Here is a 14,181-nt window from a genome sequence, read left to right as displayed (position 1 = left end):
ATTCAGCAGAGACAATATATGACATGCGCACGTGCCTACATTGTCTGAAAAGAATATTCCAATCCTCAATTTTCATATATAGTAAAAAGGTAAAGATACCTACTTATGACCAACCATGACCTCACACATACGTAAGTCTATTAAATCAACAAAATTTAGATGAATATATCGCATTATGTCATTTGGGTTCTGTAACGTCGCAAATTTATTCCAGTGTTATATGGTAAGTATTTTTACTGAATGAAAATTTTATAGAATTATTTACAGATAACTTTACAGTTTATGAGAATGAGTTTGATGCATGTCTTAATTATCTGTCAGTTGTTTTTGTTAGATGCGTTGAGACTAATATGTTATAGAATTCTAAGAAGTGTGTTTTTATGGTTGATTGAGGCATTGTGTCCGTTAAGGGTTTAAAGGTCGATAGAGAGAAGGTTGAAGTAATTCAGTGTTTGACTTATTCTACTAATGTCTGCGAAGTTCGTTCTTATCTGGATCATGCAAGTTTTTATCATAGGTTCATTAAATACTTCTCCAAGATTTTCTCACCCTTCTACGAGTTGTTGAAGAAAGACTTTGGATTTGATTTTACTAATGCATGTAAGGTGGCTTTTCATGACTTGAAAGCTCGCCTGACAAGCACCATTACAATCCAGGCCCCTCATTGACCAAGCCATTTAAGCTCATGTGTGACGCTAGTGATCATGCAGTGGGGCCGATCTAGGCCAGAAAGAGGTGCACGCCTCCTATGTGATCCAGTGAAATTACACCACTATGGAGAATGAGCTTGTTTCTATAATCTTTGTTGTACAGAAATTCAGGCAATAACTCATAGGGACCAAGGTAATTATTTATACCGACCATGCACCACTATGTTATTTGATGGCCAAGAACGATGTCAAGCCAAGGTTGTTAAGGTGGATTCTTCTCTTGTGTGAGTTTGAGCTATAGACAACAAGGGTGATGAAAATCTTGTAACTGATCACCTTAGTAGACTCGTCCCTAGAACACCCCGCATATAACTATCCGTACTGCTTTCCCTTATGAGTGTATGATGAAGATTACCCATGTTGAGCCATGGCTTACTGACTTGGTGAATTATCTCACCACATGTGTGTTTTCTTACCTTTTCAATAAACCTGCAAAAGAGAGAATGTACAGTTGGGCCAAGACTTTTGTGTGGAATGACCCATACTTGTGAAAACATGTAGCTGACCTGGTAGTCCGTCGCTGCATTCAAGAACATAAGGTAAATCCTATACTTGAATTTTGTCATAATGGTGCACGTGAGGGGACATTTTTAGGAATCAATAAAACCTTAGAAAAGTGCTTGAAGTGGCATTTTGATGGAGAACTCTCTATAGAGATGCGGATAACTTTTGTAAATCTTGTGATAGGTGCTAAAGAAATGGGAATATGTTCCAACAGGATGAGATGCCACAATCATCAATGATTTTTTTTGAGATTTTTGATGTTTAGGTTATTGACTTCAAGACACCATTTCCTAATTCTTCAGTATTGTTCGTATATTTCTTGTCGTAGACTACTTTTCCAAGTGGCTGGAAACGAAAGAACAATGATTCTAGAGTTGTTGCAGAGTTTTTGAAGTCCCGCATTTTTGTTAGATTTGTGATTCCTAAGACTCTCATAAGTGACAGGGGGACCCATTTTTTCATTAGAATAATCAATGTGTTGTTAAATAAATATCATGTAACACCAGTTTCTACTACATATAACCCGCAGACGAAAGGGGTGGTTGAAGTGTCAAATAGATAAATCAAGGCCATATTGGAGAAGATTGTCTCTCCCATCAGAAAAGAGCCAAAGATTAGATGATGCTCTTTGGGCTTATATGACGACGTACAAGACACCCATTGCTATGTCACTATATCAACTAGTGTTTGGTAAGGCATGTCATCTCCTAGTTGAGCTTGAGCATAGAGCATACTAGGCTGTCCGGAAGTGCAACATGGATTTAGATGAAGCTAGGGAGTTTAAAAAATCCAATTGAGTGAGTTAGAAGGGGCCTATCTAGAGACCTATGATTATGTCATATATAACAAATAAAGAACCAAAGATTGGCATGACAACTATCTTTGAGAAAGGAATTCAAATCTGGTGACAAGGTACTCTTATTCCAATCCTGCCTTAAATTGTTCCCAATGAAGTTGAAATCACTTTGGGCAGGACCATGCATAGTTTCCAAGGTCTACCCTCATAATGCCATATCTATATCATGAGGGGACCCATAATTTGTTTAAAATGAGTAGACAACGGATCAAGAAGTATTACAAAGGTTTTTCCAATGATACCATTGAAGAAGTCACATTGGTGAAATCTGAAAAGCTGAACTGAGCAAGCACAAAGTCGAGCCACGAAATTAACCAATGGGCTTATCGAGAGGCAATCCAGTGTAGGTAATTTATTTCCTTAGATAATTAGTTTACATATAATAGTTTCCATTCCTAGTTAGAAGAATTTTGGGTCGAATTCTAAACTCCATGTGAAGAAATTGGAATTTTATAATCGAAAGGCGACCAACATTACCTTATGGGCAACCTCTGGTCGATCGTATTTATTCACGGATACTAAGAATTGAGTGAACGATGACCACCCTTCTAAAAAAGGGTTGTCTCTTTTTTATCACAATCATTTGGTCACCAGTTAACGGAGACCATTCCATAAAAAGGTTAGTCACCTTTGCCAAAAACCATTCTTCGTGGGGAGCCACCCTAAGTAGCAGCGGCCATCGTTCTTGCCCATAAACACTTCAAGTATAAATTTTTAAACTCTTAGATTCTTTTTAGAAATGAGTGAAAATGAGGTTTGAAAAGGATAAGAATAAAGCATTTTTAAAAGAAAAAGAGCAAAGAATTGAATGAAAAGAAATTGAGCGAAGAAATGAGAAATTTGTTAAGCTAAAATAATCAAGGGAGAGAAAGCAGAAAAGAAAGAGCTTCTAGAAAAAAAATTGAAATGGGAATGATCCTTCAGAACAAGATTAGAGTGTGAGTGCGGTAAGTTAAGAGTGATTGTGAGGCTTTACCACCAAATATCATCCTGAATACCAGCGAGTTCTTTTGTTTTCCCACGCTACTCATGGACAACCAAAATCTACATTAAATAACTCGCTCGGGAAGCCGTTTCCACCATTACCACCCTTTCTCTCGTGTACACTACATAGAGTCATATCCACTTCACATCTGATATTCCATTACGATTACTAATCCATCTTCAACAAACTATCACAACCACAAGACTTCAATGAAGACGACGAGACAACAAGGAACGTTTTTTAGTTCCTTCCATCCAGAGTTTCCCACTACCTTCTGGGTACTATTCTTTTTCTCCCCTTATCTATCATGTCAATAACATTGAGTACAATGAAGTGTGGGGGAGGAGTTCGGTATTCTCCCTATAATTTTTGAAAAAATATATAAAAAAGCACAAAGATTAAAAAAGCCAAAAAATTAAATCCTAGGATGAGTTGAAAACCCTTCGGGTGACTCATGTAATAAGCATGTAATCTGATGGGTAAATAGGCATGGAAATATGAGATTAATAGTGACACTAAGGTGGTGAGAACATTTAACGATAGTGTTAGGTGAAAACCCGAAAGGGTGCCTAAGCAAGAATTGGAGTGTAAAAGAATTGAGTGTCTTAGGTTGTTCGATTATACTTGGCATCGGAGACATAAATGTATAGTGTATAGGAGTATCTCGGACATGTTTTTTACTTGGAGGAATAAGATGCAGGTCTATGAGTTCACTCTCATATTGAGCTTGTAGAAGGAGGTTAGTGTCTTTCGTACATTTTGTTGTGTGGTTGTGGAACTTGATTGACATATTTTAGGACTTGGCTGTGTTGAAGTGTAGGGGACAGGATTTGATGATATTGTTATGGTGTTTTGGTGCACATTCGATGATGGTATGGAATGTCCTAGGATAGATTTGTTCTTATGGTGTTTGATGTGTATTGTAGTTGTTGAGCTATGCAGATTTTTCCGAGAAATTTGATGTTGAGTTTGATAATTATAGTAATGATGAGATGTGGTAATTTAAGATAATTTGTATTAGGTTTGTTTGGTTTGGGGATGAGACATACCGTGTCCTATCTTTTTTAGCAATCTTGCACTTGGATGTCTACCATATTTTACATTTAAGGATAAGTGGTAGTCTTATTCCACTCGAGACGAGTAGAGTTAAAGAGTGGGAGAGTTTAGTATACATGTTTATGACGTGTGTATATGCAAGAATTTGACGATATTTTAGTACGCTTATGAGCTAATTTAGAGAACATTTAGATTACCCGAGTATTCTACATGAAGTGTGATATTTCAATGATTTAGAAGACATTGAAAAGATTTGAATATAATTGGAAGATCGAAGGATTGAGAGCTAAAAAGAAGATCTATAGGAAGAAGCTAAAGGAGTCAAAAACTATCCGAGGGGCGACCGCTGCTAAAGTAGGGGAGATTGTCGTTCGAGTTTCTTGGTGACCAAGTTGTTATGCAACGAGGAGCGACCTCCCCTAACTAACGGTGTCGCCGCTGAGCTATAAAGTTGGCCGGCAATTCTTCTTTTATTTTCTTGTGTTTTGAAGCTTTGTTTCTTATTTTTGATAATTCCAGTATTATTGTTTTAATAATTTATTTTAGATAAAAATAAGTTTCCTAGGTATATGTTGTGTTAGAGAGATCACCAATTACAATTTTTTTGCCTCCATCCTAATTTAAGTTGTGAGATTTGCTATTTCTTACCTTATGTTGGTGTGTTATGTTATCTGTTGTACTTGAAATGAATTAGGGTTGGATTAATATAATTGGACAATTAGCCTTTTTGTTGATTTTATCCATTTCTAGGATAGTTAGTATCAGGTTTATCTTCTCTATTTCCTTTGAAGCATCTGCTTTGTTCTAGTACCAAGCTGACCTAATCTATCATAGAGAGAATTGATTTTTGGACTAACTTAGTATCTTATTTGTTCTATGCAACCAGCATATCCTTATACTCCTTACTTAATACCTCTAGTAGTTTGAACCATTGATTGTTTCATGGTTAACCGTGTAGACATGATCAATAGGACAGGTTGTGATATTGCTTATATTTGATTGGGAATAGGAACAAATGGCGTAGTTGGTATTGAATGATTTTTTATGATCAACTTGTTATCTAGAGATGGATAGTGTTTAATTAAGTGTTTTCACTCCATTGCACTAATCCTTCATTTGTTTGTTCATTTATCGAGTGATAATTTCTGAAATCCCTTTTCATGGTTACTTGATTGACATAAGTTTATAATTGCAAAGCATTTATACCTCTCTATGGATTTGACTCATACTTCAATTATCTACGTACATGTTAGTTAGTTTAATGGATAGTTGGAATTAAGAGATATATATCTTGTTTTTGCATAGCCTGTATTTGGTGGAATACTAACCTGCCAAATACTCGTTATCGGTCTTTTACCTACCTATAAGCTTTGGCCTTGATCCATTTGGTGAAATAATTTGTTAACGTGAGAAAGAAAACGCGTTGTCCTGATATCGTTGGTAGCTTTCAAACGATGCTCATTCCCCACCTCATGACAGGACAAGGTGCTAGCGTTGGATGTAGGAGTTCTGATGGTTGATGAGTGATGTGGGCATGACGTTGACATGCATCACATTTCTTGGTGAAATATGAAGTGTCTTTATTCACTATTGGCCAGTAGTAACCTTTCCTAAGGGCCTTTCCTGAAAGGTTGTGACCCCAAATATAGTTTTTGCACTCGCCATTGTGTAGGGAACTCAAGATGCCCGAGACTTGGTCTCTTAGGAAACATTGTAGTAGCAACCTTGTCGTAGATTATTTGATTGGTATGTTATCTTTAACCACGTATGATAGTGATCGTACCTTGAGTTATTTGGCCTCGATCTTGTCGAGAGGAAGAATCTTATGGATCAACCAGTTGGTGTAGGGGATAGTCCATTCATCAACATTATGGATAGGTTGGTCGTCTTAGTCGGATATGGAGTGCATGTGCACATGGTCTTTTAGAACTATGGGCGTGATGACATGTGACAAGGTGATCAAAGAAAACTCATTTAGGACAAGTGCAACTTCTAAGTTGGTCGTCTACCAGCAAATTCTGGTCACGAGGGACTTTTCTAATGGTAAAGGTAGGGAATCTTATGGATCAACCAGTTGGTGTAGGGGATAGTCCAGTCATTAACATTATGGATAGGTTGGTTGTCTTGTCGGATATGGAGTGCATGCGTACGAGGTCTTTTGAATCTATGGGTGTGATGACATGTGACAAGGGGATCGAAGGAAACTCATTTAGGTCGAGTTCCCATTCTAAGTTGGCAAATGAGTCTGCCTGCAAATTCTGGTCACGAGGGACTTGTCTAATGGTAAAGGTAGGGAATTTTGCGACGATTTTCTGGGTATCGTCCATATAGGTTATCATTCGATCATCCTTGGCTGCGTATGATCCCTGAATTGGATGGACAATGAGAAGTAAATCACATGTTAACTCTAGGTTTTGGATGCTGATATCTTGTGCTAGCTTCAAGTCAAAGATCAATGCTTCGTACTCTGTCTCATTGTTCGTGGCGTCCCATTCGCATTTACCATCATCAAGCAAAAGATCAATGCTTCTTATCATTTTTAAAAAAGTCTCAAAGTATGGCTTTAGCTTGTTTGATGCAGTCAGTATTGCGAAGACTAGTTTTTCCAGCGACCTGTATCTCATCTCAGCGGGTAGTAGTGGCCGACATACGTAATACACTGGGAATTAGGTCCCATTTTCTTCTCTCGTTAGGAGTGCATTGACTTTCCCTTTGATTCTAAGTATAGTTGCATGGGTTCTCCGTCGTTTGGCTTTTCTAGGAGCACATGATTCGATAGGTGTTTCTTCAGATCTTGGAACGCGTCTTCATGTTCAGACGTACAAGAGAAATTTTGTTTTTCTTGAGGGTGTCGTAGAAGAGTTTGCACCTGTGTGATGATTTAGAGATAAATCTATTGAATGCGGCTACTCATGCTATTAACTATTGGACATCTTTAACTCTTCGTGGAGATTTGAGTTTAATGATTGGGTTTATCTAGTCAAGGCTAGCTTCTATGCCTCGTTGTGTTACCATTTATCCTATTAATTTCCCAGAGGAAACTTCAAATGAACATTTGGTCGGTTTAAAACTTCATCTTGTACTGTTCTAGGACTTTGAAGGCACGACCACATCCAATGTGATTCGCACGTGGGGCCATGTCTTTCAGAGCTACTGACCAAATAGAAAATATTCTAATCCAACCCTACTAGGGTCCAAGGGAGACATACTTTGATATTCTACGATAAGAGTCAGGCATCTTTCTTTTATTCTTGATAGTTCGAGAATGAATGGGAAGGCTTATCTTCGTTATCTAGGTCGTCCTTCCTCTAGTACAAGAGTTCTAGTGCTTGACTCTAGAAAAGTAGAAGATTCATTCAAAACCGAAATAAAAATGGCTTCAAATGGATGTGGTGGGTGAACCATGGTCGATGCGGTTCAAGATTTGAAGCGGTGTTGAGGAATTGGATGTGAAAACCTTCACAATCAGTAGTTCAAGAGATTTAGTATAACCGGAGACCAAGCCTAGCAAATGTGGTCCTCTTCATTCTTGGATTTAACAAGCATGTTGTCGATATAGACTTTCATCGTGTCCCTAATCCGTTTCTGGAACATCTTGTTGACGAGACATTGGTATGTTGCACCTGCATTTTTAAGACCAAACAATATAACTCTATATCAATAAATCCCTTGACTAGTGATGAATCATGTCTTTTCTTGAATACAGGATCCATGAGGATATGGTTGTTGCCACTGAAAGCATCCATTGTCAACATCACACGTCATGTCGTTGGGTTGACCATGGCATTTATGTGGGGTAACGGAAAAAAGTCTTTTGAACAGGCCCTTGTTTAAGTAAATGAAGTCTATGCAAACTTTGTACTTCCCTTTCTCTTTTGCACGAATACCACGTTAGCTAACCAATTGGGGTATTTTACCTCTCAAAGTTTTCTGATCTATAACAAGTTCTTGACATCATCATCCACAATCTTGTTTCATTCTGGGAAGACTTATCTTTGTTATCTAGGTCGACCTTCCTCTATTACAAGAGTCTAGTGCTTGACTCTAGAGAAGTAGAAGATTCATCCAAAACTGAAATAAAAAATGGCTTAAAATGGATGTGGTGGATGAACCCTGGTCGATGTGGTTCAAGATTTGAAGCAGTGTTGAGGAATTTGATGTGAAAACCTTGAAAGCCCGTAGTTCAAGAGATTTAGTATAACCAGAGTAGTTGAGAAATTGGCTTCGGAGTCGTTGAACATCACTGTAGAAAGGTTGCTTGGTTGATTTTTTATTCTAGCCCTTCTGGATTGTTTCTTTTGGACTCCCTAGAATGCATTTTGGACGCGGAGTAGGTGCTGCCACATATATCCGACCCTCCTGATATCAAATTTATAAGTTTAGTTGAATTGATGAAGCTTATTTTTCATTGCGTACCTGATCTCGACTGTCAAGAGTCGCTTTGGATTTCTTGGAGACTAAGTGTTAGAGGAATCTTTGTGCTAAGAGTCTCGAGACGCCGTAAGGTGATGCACTGTCCATCGTATGATCGTGGTCTCGATGGAAGTCGCACCACCGATTTGTCTTTTTGTTGGCCTCGGGCTTGTCGCTTCTCCTAGACCATCTAACATATTTCCCATACTTGTCAAAGCTCTTAACGAGTTTGGGTATGGAATTGTTGAAGTTGAATTTTTTGACCTTCGGGGAAAAATGATCCCCATCTCTTGAAATTGCACTATTATCGTTAGTCCGATATGAGTTATCACATTGTTTAGAATAGGGTTGTTGTCGTCGATCTCTTTGATGTTCTGTGTTGGACTTCCTATCAACACGATCGGGACTCTAACTACTTTTTTGGTTGTTTCAAATTTGTCTTGGTGTGGCAAACCTTTACCTCTCCTTTAGAAATGACTTCCTCATAGTGATTCTTTTGGTGTTGTGCCTTCTTTAAACCCTTATCAAGTGCTTGTTCTTTTCTTACATATTAATTTGTTATTCATGTATAATTTGTTTCACAAGACAAAGACCTCGGCCAACTATATTAATAGGGTTAGTCACAAGAATAGAGAAATTTGAGTCATGCACCTCAGAGTTCTTCCGAGAACTAAATATTTTATGCTCTATAATATCACATTCAAATTCCATGGTGAGCATAGTGTTAGGAAGTTGGATGCCTTTTAAAAAAGGTCTATCTAATAGTATAGGAGTCCTGGGATCATTAATCTCCATGTTCAACACAAAAAGATCAATAGGGAAAATCAATTTATTAACTTTCACTAGGACATCTTCTATAACCTTTTAGGAAACACTTTTGACTTATCGACTAGTTGCACAACTACACATGTCAGTTGTAAAGGTCCATAGTCCTAGCATTTTAATGTAGTGGCTAAAATAACATGATAGGTGCACCTAAATTAAGCATAGTGTTTGTAAAAGCGATGTAACCTATCTCACAAGGTATACTAAATACGCCAAGATCACCGCATTTCTCAAGCATACACTTTTGAAACACAGTAGAAACTTGCTCACTAAAAAATGGTTAATATATCCATTAGATTTTCAAAATATTGTAATGGTATCCTTATTTAGTTCATGTGTTATTGTTAGAGCTATCAAAGATCGATTCGATCTCGAAGACCGGACTCACCTAGTACAATACCGACATTACCCAACTCAAGAGTCACTTAGACCTTGTCACAAAAATCGAATGACCTGATTAAATTCAGATTGATAAAATTTTCTGGGTTAATTAGGTGAGGTTGTTAAAAATCTCCTAGTCAATTTGCTGGGGTGACATTGGATTGCATCAGAAGCAGGTTGCCCAATGGATAACGAGTGTCCTTCTTAGTGATTTTTCTAATTTTTTGGAATAAAATATATATTTACTAATAAAATAATAATATTATGAAATTTTTGAATAAAAGTATACTATATAATAATAATAATGATCTAATATACGAAAAAAATAAATCTCCAGGTCGGGTTCAGGTCATTTATGTTAAGGATATTCAGTATTAGTGTTAAATAGGTATAAGTGGCTCTCGGGTTTGGTTTATGTCGAGATTTTACCGAAGATGTCGTTTGGATTGGTTATTCACGACTATAGTAATAACAGTCTGTTATATCATATAATTTGATGGATATAAGCAATTTTCAAAATTTAATTGAAATATACCTAGTCAACTAGAGAAGGTTTTTTATATACCCAATTTTCCCTGTAAAATTAAAATATTATTTTTTATTCTAGAAATAATATAAAAATTAATTATCTAACTGTTGGAACATTTAGTTTCAATATTTTCCCCTAGTTTTGATAATGAAAAATCATAGGGTTGGCTAACATTGCTTCCAAGTGTAGTTAAGCTAGCATATGATGATATGGAATAAGGGAAGAACGCTGAACTAAGGGGAAGCGCATAGCTAATGAAAAGGTAGTAAGAGCATTGGCGAAGCGGAGCGGAGATGCATAAAAGCTAGTAGGATAAGTGTCATATCTTGTACCTTTCCTTAAAGAGTGCAAGTGGACAAGCTGCATTTACAGATGGACGGGTGAAAAGACTGCTGGTGAGTTGTATATTATTTCTCAAAAATAAAAATGACCAATAAGTTGAAAATTAGAATGCTAGGTGATAAATTGTGTAGTGTTTCTTGTAGATGCAAGTGCCAAAAAACAGTTTTTAACACTAGTTCTATGTTTGAATCCCTCTCACTCATTTATTGAAATGAGTGTGTGAAGTCTACCATTTTGATAGGACATTTAATCTTGTTTGTTTTAAAAAAAATACTAGTTCTATGTTATCATTTAACCGGCATATTTATGTAATTGTGTTACATGTAATTTTTTCGAACGGAAAAAACAGTACCTTCACAGGACTAAGGGTGTGTTTGGTGGGATATTTATAAAGACCTTTTTCGAAATAAGTAATTATCACATTAATTTCACTACTCCCGAGATCACACAAACTCCAATATAAAAAAAAATGATTCTCAAATAAATATTTATCAATAAAAAATCTTTATCAATACACTAACCTAACAAACCCTAAATTCTTAAATTGGACCTCCTGACATTTTTTTTTTACATTGAAGAACTATCCAATTTGGCCTCTTAACGTTGTTAATTTCTAAGTCAAAGACTTCTCCAATATTAGTGGGTTGCCAATTCCTATTCCAGCTTTGCTTTTTATTAAAAGAATTCGTCAGAAAGTAGACAAATTAGAAAATAATTTGTTAAAAACAGAACTTTTGTATTTATTTTTCTAAAAACAAAACAAATAATGTTTTTAAAACCTCCTAGCATTTTGACCAATTATTCATATTTCGTTCGGCATAGGCATTCATGTAAGATTTGTTTCACCAATAATTGTCTAACTTTGAATGTTTCAGTTGCCCAAACAATATCTGATGCTATATTTCAAATCAGATTTTCTATTTGTTGTCCTAGTTAAAAATAATAAATTCTATTATAATTGATTGATAGCAGTATTAAGCATTTCAGTTAATTTAAGATTAGTTTAAAAGAAAATAAAGTTAGCTAAAATAAAGTTAATCACAAATATGATGGGTGGCTCCCGTTCCATACCGCTCTCATATTTAGCGTGATAAACTCCATCTCGATCTTGGAATAAAGCCTTCGTGCAGTCCAACCAAAGCTCCACATCAATACAATGTAAGAAAAGTCATGTAAAGAGAAATTAAACACGTGTCTCAAACAACTCACAAACACACCGCTTCCCTGCTCAGCTATTACTCAATAGATTTGCATACTTTTTTTTGTAATTTATGTTCAAATTTATAGCATTCGAATATTAAATTATTTTGACTTTCTAAATATTTTTAATAATATTGAAATATAATATTATTTATTAAAAAAATATTTAAGGCCTTAAGACAAAAACAGAATTTAAAGTTCCAGTCAATTATCCCCAACTTTTTTTGAACATAATATCCCAAATCTTTTATTGAAACTACGAGAAAATTGATCACCAATCATACATGTACTCTAGATGAGTATAAATATATATCCACCATTATGCTATGATTGATCTAATTTCCACTCTCATAAAAAGCGACAATCAAACATCCTAATCTCAACCACCAACATCAATTCATAACCATGGGAACATCACCCGCCACCGTTCAAACCACCGCAGGACCACCACCACACATAATAATCCTCCCTTCACCAGGGATGGGTCATCTCATCCCTCTCACCGAATTCGCCAAACGCCTTCTTCCCCGATTCACCTTCACCTTCGCCGTCCCCACCGCCGGACCACCTTCCTCCTCCCAACGCTCCTTTCTCAACTCCCTCCCCTCCTCCATCGACACCGTCTTCCTCCCCTCCGTCGACATCTCCGACGCCCCTTCCGATGCCAAAATCGAGACCATCATGTCTCTAATGGTCGCCCGCTCCCTCCCCTCCCTCCGCGACCTCATCGCCGGTGAGACCCGCCGTGTTGTCGCACTCGTCGTCGACCTCTTCGGGACCGACGCGTTCGATGTGGCCTTCGAGCTCGGTGTCAGCCCCTACATCTTCTACCCCTCTACCGCCATGGCTCTCTCCCTGTTCTTGTATTTAGAAAAGCTCGACAAAACGGTTTCGTCTGAGTACTATGAATTGATCGAACCGGTTCAGATCCCGGGGTGCATCCCTATCCACGGAAAGGATTTACTGGCCCCGGTTCAGGACAGGAAGAACGATGCTTACAAGTGGCTACTCCACCACTCCAAGAGGTACAATTTGGCTGAGGGTATAATCGTCAATTCGTTCGAGGCCTTAGAAAGCGGAGCAATCAAGGCGCTTATGCAACCTGAACCGGGCAAGCCTCCGGTCTTCCCTGTCGGACCGCTTATCCAGACCGGGAAGGGAGAAAAGTCCGCGTGTCTTGAATGGTTGGATAAGCAGCCACGTGGCTCAGTCCTCTTCGTCAACTTCGGTAGCGGTGGGACCCTCAGCACTGAACAACAGAACGAGCTGGCGAGCGGCCTGGCTCGTAGCCAACAGAGGTTTCTATGGGTGGTCAGGAGTCCAAACGACGCCGTGGCCAACGCAACCTACTTCACCGTCGACGGCGAGATCGACCCTCTCCAACACCTGCCGGAAGGGTTTGTGGAGGAGAACGCCGGCAGGGGCATGGCGGTCCCGAAGTGGGCCCCGCAGATCGACGTCCTGAGCCATGAGTCAACAGGCGGGTTCTTGACGCACTGCGGGTGGAACTCGGTGTTAGAGAGTGTTGTCAACGGTGTGCCCATGATCACATGGCCGTTGTTCGCTGAACAGAAGCAGAACGCAGTGATGTTGACGGAGGATCTGAGGGTGGCGCTGAGGCCTCAGGCGGATAAGGCCGGGATTATACGAGCCGACGAGATCGAGAGAGTGGTTATGGAGTTGATGGATGGAGAAGAAGGGAAGAAGATAAGGAGTCGGATGGAGGAGTTGAAGGCTGCTGGTTCAAGTGCGTTGGGAGTAGATGGGCCGTCTACAAAGAAGCTTGATGAGGTTTCGAGAAGATGGGAAAGCAAGGTTTAGTTTCATTTTCATGGGACCCAAGACAAATTTATTGTAATTGTGTTAATAAAAGGAATTCTACTTTCTGGGTGTGGGTGTGGGTTGTCGATTGTCAAATGAAATGATGATTTAGTTGATATGTGAGGTTCATTGAGTTCATGATGATGTATTGCAACATTGAGTTGACTTCATGGTTTTACCCTCTTGTATATTGGATTTGTCAAACAATTGAAAGGTACCAAATATCTAACACCATACTATCAACACACCAAAAGTTTTCCATTAATTTGCTGGCTAGTTGGGTAGGCATGATCTTCATTTTGGTCGTGTGGGTTCGGATCTGCAATAGAGTCTTGGAGACCAAATTTTGGTAACCAACTTTTTACTTCAATGTTAATACCAACTTAGATGAATTAGTAGGACAACATATAGTTTCAAGTTGAATAAAGCATTCTCTTCCCTAGTTTTCTTCCCTGGAGCAGGTAAATAGCTAAGCTATGGGTCTGTCATATGTGGGGGGCATACATAAATTGGTTTTGACATCCCAAAAAATTAAGACAAAAACTAGGATTACACTTTC

The 14,181-nt window shown here is 38.2% G+C and overlaps 1 protein-coding gene across 1 annotated transcript; it reads left to right on the top strand.

Moving 5' to 3' along the window:
• The first annotated feature begins 12,206 nt into the window (after positions 1 to 12,206).
• Positions 12,207 to 13,622, top strand: LOC141249592 (uncharacterized). The gene has a single exon (XM_073669698.1). The coding sequence runs from the start codon at positions 12,207 to 12,209 to the stop codon at positions 13,620 to 13,622; it is 1,416 nt and encodes a 471-aa protein (XP_073525799.1).
• Positions 13,623 to 14,181: the final 559 nt, after the last annotated feature.

Source organism: Phyllobates terribilis, unplaced genomic scaffold (genome assembly GCF_046119375.1).
Source record: "Phyllobates terribilis strain yellow unplaced genomic scaffold, ASM4611937v1 Scaffold_4800__1_contigs__length_57054, whole genome shotgun sequence".
NCBI lineage: Eukaryota > Metazoa > Chordata > Amphibia > Anura > Dendrobatidae > Phyllobates > Phyllobates terribilis.
Note: the sequence above shows the minus strand (reverse complement) of the source record. Positions and strands in the feature narration are given on the sequence as shown.

Coding starts and splice junctions, on each gene's coding strand:
- LOC141249592 (XM_073669698.1), top strand. CDS start 12,207: ATGGGAACATCACCCGCCACCGTTCAAACCACCGCAGGACCACCACCA.